The sequence below is a fragment of the Mauremys mutica genome, chromosome 25, assembly GCF_020497125.1.
Source record: "Mauremys mutica isolate MM-2020 ecotype Southern chromosome 25, ASM2049712v1, whole genome shotgun sequence".
Lineage (NCBI taxonomy): Eukaryota > Metazoa > Chordata > Testudines > Geoemydidae > Mauremys > Mauremys mutica.
The window spans coordinates 14,537,193-14,560,477 of record NC_059096.1 but is presented as its reverse complement, the minus strand read 5'-3'; the positions used below and the strand labels follow the sequence as shown (position 1 = coordinate 14,560,477).

The following is a 23,285-nucleotide window of genomic DNA, read 5'->3' as shown; positions in this document are numbered from 1 at the left end:
GTGGGTATAGAGATATTCGTACCCCTTTGAGGGGACCATATATTTCCTCTCTACTCCCCTAGCTGTAGGTGTAATCGAAGCTGGGGATTGCCAAATTGTGTCCGCATTAGCTTGTATAGTGCGGATGAACGGGAGAGCCACTCAAAGGGGTGCATCCGCCGATAAAATGTCCATGACCGGGTCCTCTATTTCAGGAACCTCCTCCATTGGTAAATTCATGTTCTGGGCTACTCTCCTCAAGAGATCTTGATGGGCCCTGAGATCGATAGGAGGAGGGCCTGAGGAAGATGTTCCTGCTACGGCCTCATCGGGTGAGGAGGAGGAGGAGAGGCCCGGTACCAACAGGTCCTGAGGGGGGTTGTGGACTGGCGGCGCACCGTCTACCTCAGGTGGAACCTCAGTGTCTGCAGACTGAAGTGGATCCTCGTCCGTGCCTGCGGGGGGAGGACGGCTCACTGTCGCTTCGGGAATCCTGTGCTCTGAGGGGCCTGAGCGTTGAGCCACTGATGGGGCACCTTGGGCCTCATGGTATGCCCACTGGAGTCCAAAAGGCCCAGTGATGAGGACCTTGTTCATAGCTTTGTGTCTCTGGGTAGTGGCTGGGAGCATCAGAGACGCGTTCCTTATGGTAGTAAGCACTACCAGCCTGAGACGATACCGATGGTTGCCTCGAAGGCCACGGTGGTGCCGAGAGACCTTGGGGGGGTGCCGCTGATCTTGGCGCTTGGTCCCAGGGTGGTACCGGTGATGAGCGGTACCGGGCTTGTCGGTGCCACGAGCGAGACCAGGACCTTCTACCGTGCCGGTGCCGGGAGGTCGACCGGGATCTTGAGTCCCTGTGCCGGGAGTGACTGCGGGACGCACGGTACCGAGATCGGTACCGAGAGCCAGATCGGTACCGGGAGTATCTGTCCAGTGACAGAGATATTGAATGTCTCCGCGAGTACGACTGGTACCGCGATGGAGAGCGGTGCCGGGACTGCAAGCGGTGCCGGGATCGGGAACGGCGGGAGCGTCTCCGAGACCGCAACCTGGAATGACGTCTCTCCGGTGGACCGACGGAAGGAGGCCTTATCAGGGCTGGCTTGCCGACAGATTGGATAACCCGCACCGGCGGTGCCGGGGGTTGAGGCTGCATCGACTCAGTCATCGCGATGAGCTCTCTTGCCATCGAGAAGGTCTCCAGCATAGAAGGGAGAGCGAGCTCGACCACAGCGTGAGCCGGGGAGCTATGTGGCACCGGACTCAACGGCCCTTGCGGGACCGGAATCAATGGTGCCGCGCTAGGAGGAGCTGCCAACTGCGGTGCCGGTGTTGACGGTGCCGCAGCAGTTACCAGGGTCCAACGGACAGACTTGGATGTGTGCTCCTTCTGCGAGGATGGGGTCGGAGCACTATGGCGTTTCCCAGTCGGGGAAAGGAAGCGGTGCCACGGAGCCGGTGCCGGCAGATGTCAGTGCTGGGAGTCCTTCTCGGTACTGGAGTGAGCTGGTGCCGAAGGTGCGCTCCTCACCGAGGCAGTCTGTTGAGTGGTCGGTGCCGGCGCCGCAGGACTAAGTGCCAACTCCATGAGGAGCTGCTTTAATTGGAAGTCCCGCTCCTTTTTCGTTCTTGGCTTGAACGACTTACAAATGCGGCACTTGTCCGTCAGGTGGAATTCTCCTAAGCACTTTAGGCAGGAGTCGTGAGGATCCCCTACTGGCATCGGCTTCTGGCACGCCGAGCACGGTTTGAATCCCGGTGCCTTGGGCATGGGCCCGCACCGGGTCGGAGGAAAGGGGCTAATCCCCAATCTCCCGTTCAACTATATACACTAACTATGAATATAATTACTAAAACTAACTATAACTACAAGAACTTGAACTATAAACACAATAAAGAGTAAATAACTACGAGAAGCTAGGGATGTGGAGATCAGCAAAGCCGCTCTCCACAGTTCCAACGACAGTCACGGGCGGTAAGAAGGAACTGAGGGGCGGATGGGTCGGCAGGGGTATATATCCGGCGCTATAGCGGCGCCACTCCAGGGGGCGCCCAGCCGACCCACTGAGTGTTGCTAGGGTAAAAATCTTCTGACGAATGTGCACGCGGCGCATGCGCACGCACACCTAACTGGAATGGATATGAGCAAGCACTCGAAGAAGAACTGGACAGTCTCTACGGAAAAGGATAAATGGACACAAATCAGATATTAGGAATGGCAATATACAAAAACCTGTAGGAGAACACTTCAACCTACCTGGCCACACAATAGCAGATCTTAAGGTGGCCATCCTGCAGCAAAAAAACTTCAGGACCAGACTTCAGAGAGAAACTGCTGAGCTTCAGTTCATCTGCAAATTTGACACCATCAGCTCAGGTTTAAACAAAGACTGTGAATGGCTCGCCAACTACAAAACCAGTTTCTCCTCCCTTGGTTTTTACACCTCAGCTGCTAGAAGAGGACCTCATTCTCCCTGATTGAACTAACTTTGTTATCTCTAGCCTGCTTCTTGCTTGCATATATATACCTGCCCCTGGAAATTTCCACTACATGCATCCGATGAAGTGGGTATTCACCCCCGAAAGCTCATGCTCCAATACGTCTGTTAGTCTATAAGGTGCCACAGGACTCTCTGCTGCTTTTACAGATCCAGACTAACACGGCTACCCCTCTGATATTTTAAACATGTATTTTATGTGAAGGACTGCAACAAGCAGCTATTCTCACCCAAAATGTGTTTTCCAGGCAACTTGCACAAGACTGTACATCTGACTTCTCTGTAATCTTCAATTTTTAAAACATTAAGAAGTTTTCCAAGCAAGCCATACTGTGCTCAGGCTGCTAGCTGTCAGCATCAAGGCACAGAACATTGTTAAACAATAATGGGTCTCCCTCTGCTAGATGAATGCAGAGCCAAAGCTCAGCCTTTAATATTCATCTTCCATAAAGGTTTAATGTCAAACACTTCTTTCAAAAGCAAGATGACAGTGGTCATTGATAAATGTGGACTTATTTCAATTACCAATATAGCAAGTTACTTGTTTTGATCTAACCATTTTGTTTGAGACAATGGGATAGCAAGCTCACAGATGCTAACTAGAACATAAATCAGAAACCAGATTTTCATTAATTCATGGATCAGATGAATTTTTATTCCTTCAAACAAAAATAAAAGCCAGCAGCTTGCTTCAAAAGTACAGTTTGCTTTCTAGATACCCTATATATTTTAGTAAGTTGGTTTGGGTTGGCAGGAGTCAGCCATCCAGAAATCAAACCTGCTGACAATTTCATTTTGTACAATTAGGAAGTAATGTGAATGGAACAGAACATCAGCCCAGGAAAACGCCCCACAGCTGCTACATAAACTTAGAGGCAAGGCCCGCTTTCAAAGGAGGAGGCACTGATGCCATGACAATGCTCTATTGCAATAGCTATTCTTATTAGAACAAGTGGCTAACACAGGCAGATGTTAGGCCATTAGGCAGTGAGCTAGGGTGTGTGTTCATGAGACATTGGTGCTCTTCTTGGCTGGTTGAAGAGCAAAGCACGCAGTAGGGCTGGATGGGGAGAAAAGGATCGATGCTAAGGATGCGAGAGGGAGCTACTAACTATGGCTACATATGCAGCAAATATTATTCATTCCCCACTCCCCATTTTCACTGTCATTTACAATAAAGGAATACCCAGATTTATTGATGAAATCCCAGCCGTACATTCAGTGGGACTCTGTAAAGCTGGGACATTCCCAAACTAGCCAAACCAGGCTGTGTAGTTTTGTAGGTTTAACTCAGGCTGCGAAAATTAAGTAGTAGCAAATCAGCTAAAAGGGACACTGAAGAGCTAAGAGGCCAGTTCTTTCCACCCCTTCTCCACAGTGATAATCTCCTGCTCTGAAACGTGAGCGAAATCTCTGCTAGCCTGAGGACCAGACACTCCAATCCAATTCAGTATCTGTCTCTCTTTGCTATTTAATATACATTTTATCAACGAGCGTTCAAACGTTAAAGTCAGAGAAACCCACAAAGGCATGGACATTCTGAGTTACAGCTGCGGTGACTTTCTAACCTCATTTTATGGGACCCCGATCCTGCAGTGCACTGTACACAAAAAATAAAACAATTTGAAGAGGAAAACATAATGAGTAGTTTGGTTTCTGGCCTTCATATTATGTATTGGAATTAAAAGGAACAACATTATTTAGCAGCATTTAAAAAGTGCTTTACATCTTCAAAGTGCTTTACAAACATTAAACATATAAGTGATGCAAATGTAGGTATTATCTCAATTTTACAGGAGGGAAAACTGAGTCAGTTAAGTGCCTTGTTCAAGATCAGAGGGAGTGTGTCAGAGCCTGAGATTAGAAATCTGAAGTCACTGGATTCCAGTCCTCATACTTACATTGTAAAGTGGGATGATATTCATCACCTTGTACTGCTTCATAGGGTCCATTTTATAAAGGTGTCGATCAGTGATAAAAATTGCTCGGTCCTCCACCTTATTAAAGCGATTTACCTGGAAAAAGGCAAATCCCCACAGACGTTAAGTCACACAAATTACTTCATGTTGCATGAAAGGATCAAAATTCATGGTATCAAGTTCCTACATATGCAAGTGCACCTAACAGAAACAACAGGGAACATTACTGTGTGATCTGAAGAGGTTTAAAATTTGCTTCAAAATTTCTATGCCAAACCTGGGATGTGGAGCTATAACGTGTAAATATCTTCATCAACTTTAAAGCAACAATGGTGTTTTAGTCTCCAAGGGTATCAGGTAGCTCCATATCCTCAGGTTTCTCATGAACCATACAGCTGGGTAGTATCTGGAGACAATATGAAATGCATTCCATACTCCATTGTGATAATTTACAAATTAAATAATTTAATATAATTCAGTGAAAAAAGTCATGCAGTGATTGTACTCAGTAAATATAAAGCCAATTACAGAGATTCTTGGAATTCAGTAAAGAACCATTAATTCTCCTGCTGAGACTCATCACTATTATATCACTTTTCAACCACACTGGCTGCCAACAAGAGTTCAACAGGACCTGAAATTAACAGGATACATGTCAAGGCACTAGAGCAGGGATGGGCAAACGTTTTGGCCTGAGGGCCACATTGGGGTGCGAAACTGTATGGAGGCCAGGTAGGGGAGGCTGTGCCTCCCCAAACACCCTGGCCCCTACCCCCTATCTGCCCTCTCCCACTTCCTGCCCCCTGACTGTCCCCCTCAGAACTCCCGACCCATCCACCCCCCCACTCCTTGTCCCCTGACCACCCCCTCCCGGGACCCCCCACCCCCTGAGACCCTACCCTGTCTAACCCCCCTGCTTCCTGACTGCCCACCAACTCCTATCCACACCCCCACCCCCTGACAGGCCCCCCGGACCTCCCACAACTGATCCAAACCCCCCGTTTCCCGTCCCCTGACCGCCCCCCACAGAACCTCCACCCCATTCAACCACCCCCTGCTCCCTGTCCCCTGACTGCCCCCCAAGGACTCCCTGCCCCTTATCCACCCCCATGCCCTGCCGCCCCCTTACCACGCCGCTCAGAGCGGCAGGAGCTCACAGCCTTGCCACCCAGACAGAGCCAGCCGCGCTACCTGCACAGTGGCATCACTCTGGAGGAGGGGGGGGGGAAGGAAGGCAGGGGAGGGGCCGGGGGCTAGCCTCCTCAGCCAGGAGCTCAAGGGCCGGGCAGGACGGTCCCACCGGCCAGATGTGGCCCATGGGCTGTAGTTTGCCCACCTCTGCACTAGAAGGACAATCCTTAGACATGCACAGGTGGTTCATTCATTTTAAGCTAAACTCATCACAATTCTATCCTAGTAGGATATTGTCTGTCTGACTGAACACTCAGAACGAGGGGATCCTGCTGGAAGCTGATCTTAATGCATGGTATATTGAAGGATGACTTGAGAACAATGATAAAAAGCATTTTTCTGAAGTGGCTACATTAAGTTTCCCGTGTGCTGATCATTGCTGAACCTTACTTCACCTCCCAGTCGGTTACTATATGAAATTTCTCACCACATCAAATCTGATGGAATTAAGAGGGCACCAATCCTCTGACTGAAACAGTCTTCTCAATCTAGTAGTGTCTGCACCTTGGATTACTGTCCAGTACAGAACAGCAGTTTAAGTCAGTTAGTACTCTGCCTTAATTCATGCATGTTACTATAATCAGGGGGAACTTATTGTTTCTATGCCATCACCGCAACAGGAAACGAGACGTAATAAAAAGGGCCATCTAATACACGAAAAGTAAAAGGTGTAATTTAGCAGCAAGCTACTTAAAACTATCCTAAATGAGGTGTTCCCCTAGTTCTCAAGATTCTCTTCTCTGCATTCACTTTTAATCACCAGCAAAGTACCCAACTAGTATCCCTCCAGCACAGTACACCACCTACGTCAGCCAGAGGGCTTGCTATTGCAATATAAATCATCTCTAGTGAGGCGCTCACATATTTTTGCTATCCATTAAAAACAGCTACTGTACTGGAGGGCTGGAGGATGGCAAGTGTACCTATATATAAAAATGTTCTGGGGGTGATCTAGGAAAGTGAAGACCAGTAAGCCGATTAGCCAGTTACAGATATAAGGCTAAAACAATCATTAAAAATAGAATAAAAACACTTGGAAAATCATGATTCGATAGGGTCTAACAAGCACGGTTTCTGCAAATGGAAAACAGCATCTCACTAATTTGTTAAAATTCTTGGTCAGTAAAATAGTGGATAAAAGAGAACAGGTTGATAAAGGGAGTGTCACAGCACGCTCATATTCTTCATAGAAATATGCTTATATGAATATGGCATAACTAAGTTGTATTTGATGCAAGATGGATCTTGCAAAATATCATTGGAAAGGTTATGATTTACTGAATATGATTATCCTGTTTGTATGCATGTATCATTGCTGTACCTGAAGTTAGGAATATAAACTATCAATTGCAAAAGTGTTTGCATCTGGGAAACACCCACCAGACAGTAGGCAATCAGCCTCAATGGGCCATTAGGAAAGACAATGGAATGGGTCTTTGAAGATGCTGATCTCCCATCTTCCTGGAGCTCCTTCCTGTGGACATTACAAATAAACCTTGTCTCATGGTTGCTTTGACACTGCAAGGTCATGTGAGCATGTCACCTGGTACTAGACCCCCATCTTGGGCTTTCAGTGTTTTTCCATTAAGAGGGGGTTGGGAGTCAGACTGGGAAACAAAAGATTCATGCCATATATAAATTCTATTTAAGGCTGGAGAGTGAGTTAATCACTGTCACCGGTTCTTCACTAGATCCCTGCCCAGGATGACTGCTGAAAACACCTAAAACTGATCCGGCGAGAAGGACTGGGACCAGGCTGAAAAAGGTCAGCCTGTGAAGGGTATACCTGGAGATTTAAGTTGCAAGCAATGCATTTTACCTTCAAGAAACTCTGCAACCTGCATAAAACAACATTTAGGGTGAGAAATTACTATTTTTAGCCAATTTTTTTAATGTATTAAGCCTAGTTTGTGTGCTTTGTTTTATTTGCTCAGTAATCTGCTTTGATCTGTTTGCTGTCCCTGTGGGTTATGCATGTGCACCATGCATCCAAAGCCAGAATGTGAAAGTAGTGTTTGCTGGTCTGTGTATGCACCCTGGTTCACCTTGTGTCTCTGTACAAGGGGATAAAGGGCTGCGCAGATTGTCCACCTTTCCAGTTCCTTCTCTACCACGAATCGGATAAGAGTGGAAGCAGAGGGGAAAAAGGGTGGGTAGTGGGTATGGGAATGGGAATACAGAGAGGAACCACACATCTTCAAAGAACCTCTAGTTACAGGTCAGTAACTTCTTCTTTGAGTGATGGTCCCTACTGTACTCCACTGTGGGTGACTGACAAGCAGTACCTAAGTAGGAGGAAGGTGTGAGGATGTACAGGGTATCATAGAATCATAGAATCTCAGGGTTGGAAGGGACCTCAGGAGGTCATCTAGTCCAACCCCCTGCTCAAAGCAGGACCAAACCCAACTAAATCATCCAGGCCAGGGCTTTGTCAAGCCTGACCTTAAAAACCTCTAAGGAAGGAGAGGTTTCAGAGTAGCAGCCGTGTTAGTCTGTATCCGCAAAAAGAACAGGAGTACTTGTGGCACCTTAAAGACTAACAAATTTATTTTAGCATGAGCTTTCGTGAGCTAAAGCTCACTTCTTCGGATGCATAGAATGGAACACACAGACAGGAGATATTTATACATACAGAGAACATGGAAAGGTGGAAGTATGCATACCAACAGGCAGAGTCTAATCAATTGAGATGAGCTATCGTTAGCAGGAGGAAAAAAAACTTTTTGAAGTGATAATTAAGATGGCCCATAGAAGGTGTGGGAAATAGATTCATAGGGAAATAGATTCAATTGGTGTAATGACCCAACCATTCCCAGTCTTTATTTAGACCACAGTTAATGGTATCTAGTTTGCATATTAATTCAAGTTCAGCAGTCTCTCTTTGGAGTCTGTTTTTGAAGTTTTTTTGTTGCAAAATTGCCACCTTCAAGTCTGTCACTGAGTGGTTAGGAAGGTTGAAGTGTTCTCCCACTGGTTTTTGAATGTTATGATTCCTGATGTCAGATTTGTGTCCATTTATTCTTTTGCGTAGAGACTGTCCGGTTTGGCCAATGTACATGGCAGAGGGGCATTGCTGGCACATGATGGCATATATCACGTTGGTAGATGTGCAGGTGTACGAGCCCCTGATGGTGTGTCTGATGTGATTAGGTCCTGTGATGGTGTCACTTGAATGGATATGTGGACAGAGCTGGCATCGGGCTTTATTGCAAGGATAGGTTCCTGGGTTAGTGTTTATGTTGTATGGTGTGCGGTTGCTGGTGAGTATTTGCCTCAGGTTGGGAGGCTGTCTATAAGCAAGGACTGGCCTGTCTCCCAAGATCTGTGAGAGTGAGGGATCATCTTTAAGGATAGGTTGTAAATCTTTGATGATGCGCTGGAGAGGTTTTAGTTGGGGGCTGTAGGTGATGGCTAGTGGTGTTCTGTTATTTTCTTTTTTAGGCCTGTCCTGTAGTAGGTGGCTTCTGGGTACTCTTCTGGCTCTGTCAATCTGTTTTTTCACTTCAGCAGGTGGGTATTGTAGGTTTAAGAATGCTTGATAGAGATCTTGTAGGTGTTTATCTCTGTCCGAGGGATTGGAGCAAATACGGTTGTATCTTAGAGCTTGGCTGTAGACAATGGATCGTGTGGTGTGTCCGGGATGGAAGCTGGAGGCATGTAAGTAAGTATAGCGGTCAGTGGGTTTCCGGTATAGGGTGGTATTTATGTGACCATCGTTTATTAGCACAGTAGTGTCTAGGAAATGGACCGCTTGTGTGGATTGGTCTAGGCTGAGGTTGATGGTGGGATGGAAATTGTTAAAATCTCGGTGGAATTCCTCGAGGTGCCACTGACTTGAAGATATATATTGTCCCCAAATGTGAAATAGTTGTGGGTGAGGACAAAGTCACAAAGTTCAGCCACCAGGTTAGCCGTGATATTATCGGGGATACTGTTCCTGATGGCTTGTAGTCCATCTTCGTGTGGAATGTTAGTGTAGAGGGCTTCCACATCCATAGTGGCCAGAATGGTGTTTTCTGGAGGTGTGTTGGAAGTATTCTTTGAGTCGGAGACGGCGAAAGTAGGATTCTAGGTCACCGCAAAACTGTATCATATTCGTGGATCTGGAAGGACAAAAGGAGAGTCCCCGAGATAGGATAGATTCTTCTGCTGGGCTAAGAGAATAGCTGGAAAGATTAACAATATTGTTGGGTGGGTTAAGGGAGCTATTGTTGTGGCTCCTTGTGCCATGTAGCAGTTTAGACAGTTTAGTGTCCTTTTTCTTTTGTAGAGAAGCAAAGTTTTTGTTGTAAATGGCTTGTCTAGTTTGTCTAGAAGGAGATTCCACTACCTCCCTAGGTAACCCATTCCAGTTCTTCACCACCCTACTAGTGAAAAAGTTTTTCCTAATATCCAGCCTAAACCTCCCCGTCTGCAACTTGAGACCATTACTCCTTGTTCTGTCATCTTCTACCACTGAGAACAGTCTAGATCCATCCTCTTTGGAACCCCCTTTCAGGTAGTTGAAAGCAGCTATCAAATCCCCCCTCATTCTTCTCTTCTGCAGACTAAACAATCCCAGTTCCCTCAGCCTCTCCTCATAAGTCATGTGCTCCAGCCCCCTAATCATTTTTGTTGCCCTCCGCTGGACTCTCTCCAATTTGTCCACATCCTTCTTGTAGTGTGGGGCCCAAAACTGGACACAGTACTCCAAATGAGGCTTCACCAGTGCTGAGTAGAGGGGAATGATCACATCCCTCGATCTGCTGGAAATGCCCCTACTTATACAACCCAAAATGCCATTAGCCTTCTTGGCAACAAGGGCACACTGTTGACTCATATTCAGCTTTTTGTCCACCGTAACCTCTAGGTCCTTTTCTGCAGAACTGCTGCCCAGCCATTCGGTCCCTAGTCTGTAGCAGTGCATGGGATTCTTCTGTCCTAAGTGCAGGACTCTGCACTTGTCCTTGTTGAACCTCATCATATTTCTTTTGGCCCAATCCTCTAATTTGTCTAGGTCCCTCTGTATCCTATCCCTACCCTCCAGCGTATCAACCACTCCTCCCAGTTTAGTGTCATCTGCAAACTTGCTAAGGGTGCAGTCCACACCATCCTCCAGATCGTTAATGAAGATATTGAATAAAACCGGCCCTAGCACCGACCCTTGGGGCACTCCACTTGATACCGGCTGCCAACTAGACATGGAACCATTGATCACTACCCGTTGAGCCCGACCATCTAGCCAGTTTTCTATCCACCTTACTGTCCATTCATCCAGCCCATACTTCTTTAACTTGCTGGCAAGAATACTGTGGGAGACTGTATCAAAAGCTTTGCTAAAGTCCAGAAATAGTACATCCACTGCTTTCCCCTCATCCACAGAGCCGGTTATCTCATCATAGAAGGCAATTAGGTTAGTCAGGCATGACTTGCCCTTGGTGAATCCATGCTGACTGTTCCTGATCACTTTCCCTTCCTTTAAGTGGTTCAGGATTGATTCCTTGAGGACCTGTTCCATGATTTTTCCAGGGACTAAGGTGAGACTGACTGGCCTGTAGCTCCCTGGATCTTCCTTCTTCCCTTTTTTAAAGATGAGCACTACATTAGCTTTTTTCCAGTCATCCGGGACCTCCCCCGATCACCATGATTTTTCAAAGATAATGGCCAATGGCTCTGCAATCTCATTGGCCAACTCCTTTAGCACCCTCGGATGCAGCGCATCTGGCCCCATGGACTTGTGCTCGTCCAGCTTTCCTAAATAGCCCCGAACTACTTCTTTCTCCACAGAGAGCTGGTCACCTCCTCCCCATACCGTGCTGAGCTGAGGGTAGAGCTGAGCAGAGGACCATCGTCCCAAAGGAGGCATTAGCAGAGGAATCATGCAGCAGGGCATATCATCTCACATGAATGGAGCCCCACGTGGCTGCTTTGCAGATGTCAAGTAGGGGTACCCCCTGAAGTGATGTGATAGCTGTTGCTTGTGCTGTGGTGGAATGAGTTCTTACCCCATGGGGAGGGAAGGTAAGGTTCAATAGCTGATAGAGTAGAATGAAGCCAGAGATCCATTTGGAGATTCTCTGGGTACAGTTGATGTGCCTCCTGATTCTTTCTGCTGCAGAAATGGATAGTCTTGGAGATTTCCTGATTGGTTTTGTTCTTTGCAGGTACAAGGTTTAAGTACACTGGGGACTAGGCAGGAAGGTTCTGATTAGGCCTTTCCAGAATCTATTGGCCAGTGGATGTGTGAAGAACAAGTAGCCCTGAGAACATGGATGGTATGGACTGATTGCCACCAATTGGACTTGCAAGGACCTGATGGACAAGCCTGACGTCTTCAAAGAGGATCTAGTCCAAGATGAGAGGAATATCTGCAGTTTCTGGGAGAATGCCTCTTTGATGTGCCCAAGAAAAGTGCTTCCATTTACCTAGGTAACATCTAGTAGAGTCCTGTCTATGATGAAAGGATGTCTCGCACAGCTGTGGAACATGAACTTTCTAAGGTCAATGCCCATCCAAATACCAAGACTTGAATTGAAGCAGACACATATCAGGATGCTTGATCTTGCTGTTCCAAGAGCTGGTCAGAAGCTCTGGAAACATTGGGAGTATGATTGGTGGTTGGGACGACGTGCATAGGAGATTGGGAAACCAAAACTATCTGGACCAGAAGTGGGAGATCAGAATGACCTGTGCTCTGCCCTGCCGGATTTAGTGTTGAACTCATGGCAGGAGCGAGAGTGGAGGAAAAGCATAGCTGAACTGGTCTAATAAAGGAAGAAGCAGAGTGTCAACCTGGGAGGGGCAACCGGAGGCTCCTCTGGAGCAATATGTGGTGCATTTCCTGTTTGCTTGGGATGTAAACAGATCCCTGGTTGGGGTTACCTATGTTTTTTAAATTTGGGGTATACATTTATGTTGAGCCTCTATTATGGTGTCTTTCAAAAGTTTCCATGCAGCTTGCAGGGATTTCACTTCTGGCGCTGTACCTTTTAATTTCTGTTTAACTACCTCCCTCATTTTTGTGTAGTTTCCCTTTCAGAAATTAAAAGCTACCATGTTGGGCTGCTGTGCTGTTTTCCCTGCCAGAGGGATGTTAAATCTAATTATATTATGGTCACTATTACCAAGCGGTTCAGGTATATTCACCTGTTGGACCAGATTCTGTGCTCTACTTAGGCCAAAATCAAGAATTGCTTCTACCCTTGTGGGTTCCAGGACTAGCTGCTCCAAGAAGCAGTCATTTAAGGTGTCAAGAAACTTTCTCTCTGCATCCCGTCCTGAGATGACATGTACACAGTCAATGTGGGGATAGTTGAAATCCCCCATTATTACTGAGTTTTTATTTTTATAGCCTCTCTAATCTCCCTGAGCATTTCACAGTTACTATCACCATCCTGGTCACGGATGCCATCATGGCAAAAGATGAACAGCAGGATGGATGCCTCAAGTTCACGTATTAGGTTTGGTGTTGAACACTTATTAAGAATCTGGAAAAGGGCATGGGCAGTGAGGTAGCAAGATTTGTAGATGACAAAGTTACTTAGGTTAACAAAGTCCAGAGAAGACTGATGAACTTCAGAGAGGCATAACCAAGCTAGATGAATAGGCAGCACAATGGCAAACAAAGTTAAATGCAAAGTAATGCATACTGGAGGGAAAAAATGAGAATACTTATACAGTTTACAGGGTTCTAAATTAACTATCTACTCAGAAAAAATTGACCTGAGCTCAATTTTGGACACTCATAGAAGACTTTGGCTCAATGCACAGCTGCATTTTAAAGCAAACAAGGTGTTTGGATACATTTGGAATGGGGTGGAAGACAACCTGGAAAATATGCCATATAAATCACTGGTGCAGCCTCATCTGGTTACTATGTGTAGTACTGGTCATTCCATCTCAAAAAAGGATGTTGTAGAATATTCAGAGAAGGTAACAAATTTCTAGGTCTGGAAAAATTCTGACATGAAAAGATTGAAAAAAATTGGGATTATTTTCTTCAGAAAGGAGATGAATAAAAGGGCACATAAAAAGGATATATAATACTGAATGGTCTAGGGCAGGGGTAGGCAACCTATGGCACGCGTGCCAAAGGGGGAACTTGAGCTGATTTTCAGTGGCACTCACACTGTCCAGGTCCTGGCCACTAGTCTGGGGGGCTCTGCATTTTAATTTAATTTTAAATGAAGCTTCTTAAACATTTTAAAAACCTTATTTACTTTACATACAACAATAGTTTAGTTATATATTATAGACTTATTGAAAGAGACCTTCTGAAAACGTTAAAATGTATTACTGTCATGTGAAACCTTCAATTAGAATGAATAAATGAAGACTCGGCACAGCACTTCTGAAAGGCTGCCGACCCCTGGTCTAGGGTGCTTCTGCTCTATGTATCCTGTAACACAAGTTCAAGGGGACATTCACTGAAGTTTCACTGAATGGAACTGGATAATACAAAGGAAGGTTTTTCATAGAATCATAGAATATAAGGGTTGGAAGGGACCTCAGGAGGTCATCTAGTCCAACCCCCTGCTCAAAGCAGGACCAATTCAAAACTAAATCATCCCAGCCAGGGCTTTGTCAAGCCTGACCTTAAAAACCTCTAAGGCCTGGTCTACACTAGGACTTTAATTCGAATTTAGCAGCGTTAATTCAAACTAACCGCTCAACCGTCCACACCAGGAAGCCATTTAATTCGAACTAGAGGGCTCGTTAGTTCGAATTTGGTACTCCACCCCGACAGGTGGAGTAACGCTAAATTCGACATGGCTAGTTCGAATTAGGCTAGGTGTGGATGGAAATCGAACTTAGTAGCTCCGGGAGCTATCCCACAGTGCACCACTGTGTTGACGCTCTGGACAGCAGTCCGAGCTTCGATGCTCTGACCAGCCACACAGGAAACGACCCGGGAAAATTTGAATTCCTTTTCCTTTCTGGACAGTTAGAATCTCATTTTATGGTTGGACATCGGGGCGAGCTCAGCAGCACCGGCAGCAATGCAGAGCTCTCCAGCAGAGGAGTTCATGTAATCTCTGAATAGAAAGAGGGACCCGGCATAGACTGACCGGGAACTCTTCGATCTGATCGGTGTGGGGGGCGAGTAGACTGTGCTTTCGGAGCTGCGCTCCAACAAACGGAATGCAAAGCCCTACGAGAAGGTCTCCAAAGCCATGATACAGAAAGAGGATACAGCCGTCATGCAACGCAGTGCCGCGTGAAAATCAAGGACCCCAGACAAGCCTACCAAAAAATCAAAGCGGCCAACGGATGCTACGGAGCCTGCCACCACTGCCCCACCAGTGACCATGGACTCTGATGATGGGACAGTGTCGACGGACAGTTCCTCGACGATGTTCACGGACGGGGAAGATGAGGAAGGGTTTGTGGAGGACGAGGCAGGCGAGAGCGCTTACAACGCTGGTGTCCCCGACAGCCAGGATCTCTTCATCACCGTCACGGAGATCCCCTACCAACCCTCCCCGGCCATGAACCCGGATCCTGAATCAGGGGTAGGAGCAGTCGGTAAGTGCTTTAACCATGTTAACTTTTATTCTTAATATAACAGGAATCTTAAGTGTGTGAAAAGGAGGTCTCTCTATATATGGTGATAGAACAGAAATCCTCCTGGGAGATCTCCACGAAGCTCTCCTGCCGTTAATCGATAAGCATCAGCAGGAGGTTCCTGGGGAGAGCTGCCTTATTGGGTGCTCCGTGATAGCACACTTTTCCGCGCGAGGCATTCATGCGGTATTCAGGGAGCACTGCCTCCCAGAGCACGGCTGCATAGGTCCATGGTTCGTGCTACATTTCACGCAGCATGCGCTCTCTATCTCCTTCAGTGCCCGTCCTCACGGTTATCTCGCTCGGAGACTCCTGCATCTAAGTAGGGGAATTACTGTAATGTTACGCCTGGTCCAAAGTATTTTTAAAAAATCTCCGGACAGACGGCATAGCACAGACTCAGCACGCAGATGCGTGACGAGCGTAACGGAAAGCCAAAGAATCAAATGGATGCTCATGGAGGGAGGGGGGAACGAGGACGCAAGGTATCCCACAGTTCCTGCTGTCTCCGAAAAGCATTTGCATTCTTGGCTGATCTCCAAATGCTTCTAGGGTCAAACACAGTGTCCGCGTGGGTCGGGGCATAGCTCGCGACCCCCAGAAGTTAAAGGGAAAACAATCCTCTGTTGACTCTTTTACATGTCACCGTATCTGTACTGAATGCTGCAGATAGACGCGCTGCTGCAGCACTCAACAACAACATCCTTCCTCCCACCCCGCCATGGGTGGCTGATGGTACAATAGGACTGCTACCCGTCCTCATCATCAGCCTATTGGCACATGGGGCAGTGCAAAAGGACTGGTAATCCATACCAGCTTGCTTGGGACAGGTCGATCAAGGTCGCCTGGTCCTAATTTTTCATGGTAGATGGTGCAGTATGGCTGGTAACCGTCCTCATCATTGCAACAGGGGGCTGAGCTCCATCAGCCCCCACCCTTCATTGTAAAGAAAAGATTCAATTGCCCCTGGACTAGCAGAGGGATGATTGGCTCCCTCCTCCACACCCCTTAATGTCATCTCTGGACTATCATTGCAGCTGGAGGCTTCCTTCCACTCATTTCTCACAAACGACTACCTGTGTCTTATTCATGCATTCTATATTACTTCATCACACAAGTGGGGGGACAATGGTATTGGAACCCAGGAAGGCTGGGGGAAGAACGGAATGAACAGCTGGGGTTGTTTCAGGAGCACACCCTGTGAATAGCGTTCAGCTCAAAATTTATGCATGATTGGCCAGAGAGCAGCTGTGCTCTCTGGTTCTATGATACAGTGGTTCTCTAGTACAGTTGCCCATATTCTAGGCAGGACTGATTCTATTTTTAGATACCCAAAAAGGAGGGATTGACTCGGGGAGTCATTCCCAAATTTTGCTTTTGCGCCCCTGGCTGATCGGCCAGGGGCACTTATGACAGCACCAAATGGCACAGTGCAAAAGGACAGGTAACCATGACCATCTTATTACCGTCTACTTACCAGTTCATGGTAAGGTAGACGGTGCAGTATGCCTGGTAACCATCGCTGCTGTCATGCAAAAGCAAAAGCATGCTGCTGTGTAGCGCTGCTGGTCCGCCTCTGTCAGCGGCATCTAGTACACATACGGTGACATACACAAAATAGGCAAAATAGGGTCCATTGTTGCCACGCTATGGCGTGTGCCAGGGCATTTCATGGAAAACGTGCTCGAAATGATTGTCTGCCGTTGCTTTCCCGGAGGAAGGAATGACTGGCGACATTTACCCAGAATCCACCGCGCAAATGATTTGTGCAACAGCAGGCACAGGGGTCTCAACAAAAAATTCACAGAGACAGCCTAGACTCAGTTAATTGTTCGCAAAAAAGTATCTTTGCAAGGAATTCACTAACTGTTTCCCATCTCACAGCTTCCACTGTCTCCAGACCTTCCACAGCATCCCCCTCGCAGAGGCTGGCGAAGATTAGGCGGCGAAATAAAAAGAGAAGGGACACGATTTTCGATGAATGTGTGGGCTGCTACCTAGCCGAGGCGGACCAGCAGAGGCAGTGGAGGGAGAAAGTCTCTCTGTACCAGCGCTCACACAGCGAATGGGAGGAGAGGTGGCGTGAGGAACACAAGCAGGCGACTCAAGCAATGCTTGTACTAGTGAGGGAGCAAACGGACACGCTCCGGCGACTTGTGTATGTTCTGCAGGACCGCTGCAGGACAGAGCCCCCGGCAGTATCTCTGCAACCGCCCTCCCCCGCCACAAAGTCACATACCCCCCTCACCCTAAATAACGGAGGATGCAGCAGAGTGCTCAAGTAACCAAAAGCTCTCATACCCTACGTTTGCATAAGTCCTTCCCTTCCGGACTCAAACAAGTCCCAATCCCAGTCCCATCCCATAACTGTGTACTTAAGTAATAAAAATACTTTGCTGTTAAGTAGTGTTTCCGTCATGTTTTTTCACTGAAGACTGTGTTTGAATGGGGTGCGTGGGGAAGGGCGTTGCTAATTGCATAGGACAGGCACCTTTCCCAGGGTACAGACACGGGGGCCGGATCAGCAGCGGGTCACACACACAGTGCAGTCAGTAGGCACCGGGGTCGGTATGGGAGGTGGTTTCCAGGTTCTGTGTGGGCGGTGGGGATGTGACTTTTTAGCGGGGGAGGGCGGCTACAGATCTTATACAGCGGTCCTTGTCCTGGACCGCTGAGTCACGCAGCAGAGGAATCTGTATCCGTCCTCCTCCGCCACAAGGCCACATAGCCCCCCGCACACAGAATCCCAAAAAGGAGGGATGGCAGGCTCCGTTGAAACAAGCAGTCCGGCAATGCGGACCGCTGTAGGAGCAGGAGCCTGTCATTCCTTGAGTTTAGAGGCGGTCTTTACATCAGCTCACACCCTACCCACCACAGTCTGCGTTCCAGTTTCAACCCTTTAAGGAAAAGTCATGAATAAAGAAACCTCTCCTCAGTAACAGTGGGACATGTATTTTATTTTTACACGTTTCTTGGAAGTGGGGGAAACGGGGAGAACGGGGTATTTAACCGAAGAGGAGAGTCAACAGTAACTGGGTAAAAAAACAGGGGCAGGTTCAGCTTCTCTGTAAAGAAACTGAACAGTCACAGGTCACGCTGCTCGCTGCTCGCTGGTATTTGAAGAGTTCCTTATCGCTGTCCCAGGCGCCTGTATAGGGCTTCATGAGCAAGTGCATTAGCGGGCAGGCTGGGTCACCGAGGATCACTATAGGCAAATGCACATCCACAACAGTTATTTCGTGGTACGGGAAGAAACTACCTTCCAGCAGGCATCTGAGCAGCCCACAGTTCCTGAGAACACACGCATCAGGAACCTTGCCCGGCCATCCGACGTTCATGTTGGTAAAACGTCCCCTATGGTCCCCCAGTGCTTGCAGAACCATTGAAAAGTAGCCCAATTTCTCAGCAGCTGAATGTGGAAGAGGTGGACGATAAAGTGCGAGGAGGAGAAAACGGCGAGGATCGCAGCGGGCTCCATGCTTGCAGTGCTGTGGCGTCCATGCTGTCACTGACCAGAAAAGTGCACGAACAGATTGCCCGCAGGCGCTTTCAGGGAGGGAGGAAGGGAGGGCGTGATTGACGGTTCAATGACGACAGTTACCCAAAACCACCCTCGACACATTTTTTCCCCCAGCAGGCATTGGGGGCTCTACCCAGCATTCCAATGGGCAGCGGGGACTGCGGGAACTGTGGGATAGCTTCCCACAGTGCACCGCTTCCAAAGTCGACGCTGGCCCCGTGAATGTGGACTCAGAAATTCGAATTAGTGTATTTAGTATGGATACACAAATTCGACTTCATAAGGTCGAATCCACAAATTCGAACTAAGTTGATTCGAAATAGTCTTGTAGTGTAGACAAGGCCTAAGGAAGGGGATTCCACCACCTCCCTAGGTAACCCATTCCAGTGCTTCACCACCCTCCTAGTGAAAAAGTTTTTCCTAATATCAAACCGAAACCTCTCCCACTGCAACTTGAGACTATTACTCCTTGTTCTGTCATCTGCTACCACTGAGAACAGTCTAGATCCATCCTCTTTGGAACCCCCTTTCAGGTAGCTGAAAGCAGCTATCAAATCCCCCCTCATTCTTCTCTTCTGCTGACTAAACAATCCCAGTTCCCTCAGCCTCTCCTCATGTCATGTGCTCCAGCCCCATAATCATTTTTGTTGCCCTCCGCTCGACTCTTTCCAATTTTCCCACATCCTTCTTGTAGTGTGGGACCCAAAACTGGACACAGTACTCCAGATGAGGCCTTACCAATGTCAAATAGAGGGGAATGATCACATCCCTTGATCTGCTGGCAATGCTCCTACTTATATACCCCAAAATGCCATTAGCCTTCTTGGCAACAAGGGCACACTGTTGACTCATATCCAGTTTCTCGTCCACTGGAACCCCTAGGTTCTTTTCTGCAGAACAGCTTCCTAGCCATTCGGTCCCTAGTCTGTAGCAGTGCATGGGATTCTTCCGTCCTAAGTGGAAGACTCTGCACTTGTCCTTGTTGAACCTCATCATATGTCTTTTGGCCCAATCCTCTAATTTGTCTAGGCCCCTCTGTATCCTATCCCTACCCTCCAGCGTATCTATCACTCCTCCCAGTTTAGTGTCATCTGCAAACTTGCTGAGGGTGCAGTCCACGCCATCCTCCAGATCATTAATGAAGATATTGAACAAAACCAGCCCCAGGACCGACACTTGGGGCACTCTGCTTGATACCGGCTGCCAACTAGACATGGAGCTGTTGATCACTACCCGTTGAGCCCGACAATCTAGCCAGCTTTCTATCCACTTTATAGTCCATTCATCCAGCCCATACTTCTTTAACTTGCTGGCAAGAATACTGTGGGAGTCCGTATCAAAAGCTTTGCTAAAGTCAAGGAACAACACATCCACTGCTTTTCCCTCATCCACAGAGCCAGTTATCTCCTCATAGAAGGCAATTAGGTTAGTCAGGCATGACTTGCCCTTGGTGAATCCAAGCTGACTGTTCCTCATCACTTTCCTCTCCTTTAAGTGCTTCAGAATTGATTCCTTGAGGACCTGCTCCATGATTTTTCCAGGGACTGAGGTGAGGCTGACTGGCCTGTAGTTCCCTGGATTCTCCTTCTTCCCTTTTTCAAAGATGGGCACTATCAGATGGCCTTTTTCCAGTCATCCAGGACCTCCCCCAATTGCCATGAGTTTTCAAAGATAATGGCCAATGGCTCTGCAATCACATCCGCCAACTCCTTTAGCCCCCTCGGATGTAGCACATCCAGCCCCATGGACTTGTGCTCGTCCAGCTTTTCTAAATAGTCTTGAACCACTTCTTTCTTCACAAAGGGTTGGTTACCTCCTCCCCATGCTATGCTGCCCAGTGCAGCAGTCTGGGAGCTGATCTTGTTCGTGAAGACAGAGGCAAAAAAAGCATTGAGTACATTAGCTTTTTCCACATCCTCTGTCACTAGGTTGCCTCCCTCATTCAGTAAGGGGCCCACACTTTCCTTGACTTTCTTCTTGTTGCTAACATACCTGAAGAAACCCTTCTTGTTACTCTTAACATCTCTTGCTAGCTGCAACTCCAAGTGTGATTTGGCCTTCCTGATTTCACTCCTGCATGCCTGAGCAATATTTTTATACTCCTCCCTGGTCATTTGTCTAATCTTCCACTTCTTGGAAGCTTCTTTTTTTTTTTGCGTTTAAGATCAGCAAGGATTTCATTGTTAAGCCAAGCTGGTCGCCTGCCATATTTACTATTCTTAGAATCATAGAATCTCAGGGTTGGAAGGGACCTCAGGAGGTCATCTAGTCCAACCCCCTGCTCAAAGCAGGACCAAACCCAACTAAATCATCCCAGCCAGGGCTTTGTCAAGCCTGACCTTTAGCAGTTTTTAAGGAAGGAGATTCTACCACCTTCCTTGGTAACCCATTCCAGTGCCTCACCAGCCTCCTAGTGAAAAAGTTTTTCCTAATATCCAACCTAAACCTCCCCCACTGCAACTCGAGACCATTACTCCTTGTTCTGTCATCTGGTATCACTGAGAACAGTCTAGATCCATCCTCTTTGGAACCCCCTTTCAGATAGTTGAAAGCAGCTATCAAATCCCTCCTCATTCTTCTCTTCTGCAGGCTAAACAATCCCAGTTCCCTCAGCCTCTCCTCATAAGTCATGTGCTCCAGCCCCCTAATCATTTTTGTTGCCCTCCGCTGGACTCTCTCCAATTTATCCACATCCTTCTTGTAGTGTGGGGCCCAAAACTGGACACAGTACTCCAAATGAGGCTTCACCAGTGCTGAGTAGAGGGGAATGATCACATCCCTCGATCTGCTGGAAATGCCCCTACTTATACAACCCAAAATGCCATTAGCCTTCTTGGCAACAAGGGCACACTGTTGACTCATATTCAGCTTTTCGTCCACCGTAACCCCTAGGTCCTTTTCTGCAGAACTGCTGCCCAGCCATTCGGTCCCTAGTCTGTAGCAGTGCATGGGATTCTTCCGTCCTAAGTGCAGGACTCTGCACTTGTCCTTGTTGAACCTCATCATATTTCTTTTGGCCCAATCCTCTAATGTGTCTAGGTCCCTCTGTATCCTATCCCTACCCTCCAGCGTATCAACCACTCCTCCCAGTTTAGTGTCATCTGCAAACTTGCTAAGGGTGCAGTCCACACCATCCTCGAGATCGTTAATGAAGATATTGAATAAAACCGGCCCCAGCACCGACCCTTGGGGCACTCCACTTGATACCGGCTGCCAACTAGACATGGAACCATTGATCACTACCCGTTGAGCCCGACCATCTAGCCAGTTTTCTATCCACCTTACCGTCCATTCATCCAGCCCAGACTTCTTTAACTTGCTGGCAAGAATACTGTGGGAGACTGTATCAAAAGCTTTGCTAAAGTCCAGAAATAGTTCATCCACTGCTTTCCCCTCATCCACAGAGCCGGTTATCTCGTCATAGAAGGCAATTAGGTTAGTCAGGCATGACTTGCCCTTGGTGAATCCATGCTGACTGTTCCTGATCACTTTCCCCTCCTTTAAGTGGTTCAGGATTGATTCCTTGAGGACCTGTTCCATGATTTTTCCAGGGACTGAGGTGAGACTGACTGGCCTGTAGTTCCCTGGATTCTCCTTCTTCCCTTTTTTAAAGATGGGCACTACATTAGCTTTTTTCCAGTCATCCAGGACCTCCCCCGATCGCCATGATTTTTCAAAGATAATGGCCAATGGCTCTGCAATCTCATCAGCCAACTCCTTTAGCACCCTCGGATGCAGCGCATCCGGCCCCATGGACTTGTGCTCGTCCAGCTTTCCTAAATAGCCCTGAACTACTTCTTTCTCCACAGAGAGCTGGTCACCTCCTCCCCATACCGTGCTGCAGAGTGCAGCTGCCTGGGAGCTGACCTTGTCTGTGAAGACAGAGGCAAAAAAAGCATTGAGTACACTAGCTTTCTCCACATCCTCTGTCACTAGGTTCCCTCCCTCATCCAGCAAGGGGCCCACACTTTCCTTGACTTTCTTCCTGTTGCTAACATACCTAAAGAAACCCTTCTTGTTACTCCTAACATCTCCGGCTAGCTGCAACTCCAAGTGTGTTTTGGCCTTCCTAATTTCACTCCTGCATGCCTGAGCAATACTTTTATACTCCTCCCTGGTTATTTGTCCAATCTTCCACTTCTTGTAAGCTGTTCTTTTGTGTTTAAGACGAACAAGGATTTCACTGTTGAGCCAAGCTGGTCGCCTGCCATATTTACTTTTCTTCCTACACATCGGGATGGTTTGTTCCTGCAACCTCAATAAGGTTTCTTTGAAATACAGCCAGCTTTCCTTGACTCCTTTCCCCGTCATGTTATTCTCCCAGGGGACCTTGCCCATCAGTTCCCTGAGGGAGTCAAAGTCTGCTTTTCTGAAGTCCAGGGTCTCTGTTCTACTGCTTTCCCTTTTTCCTTGTGTCAGGATCCTGAACTCGACCATCTCATGGTCACGGCCTCCCAGGTTCCCATCCACTATTGCTTCCTCTACTATTTCTTCCCTGTTTGTGAGCAGCAGGTCAAGAAGAGCTTTTCCCCTAGTTGGTTCCTCCAGCACTTGCACCAGGAAATTGTCCCCTACACTTTCCAGAAACTTCCTAGATTGTCTGTGCACTGCTGTATTGCTCTCCCAGCAGAT

At 47.5% G+C, this 23,285-nt stretch overlaps 1 protein-coding gene across 4 annotated transcripts in view; it reads right to left on the bottom strand.

Moving 5' to 3' along the window:
* The window catches only part of MYO1D (myosin ID), a 392,910-nt gene that overhangs the window by 149,490 nt on the left and 220,135 nt on the right, over positions 1-23,285 (bottom strand). For all 4 annotated transcript variants that reach the window (XM_044999484.1, XM_044999487.1, XM_044999485.1 and 1 more), the window contains exon 20: positions 4,382-4,495. In XM_044999484.1, the coding sequence (XP_044855419.1) occupies positions 4,382-4,495 (114 nt within the window). The remainder of the gene's footprint in view (positions 1-4,381; positions 4,496-23,285) is intronic.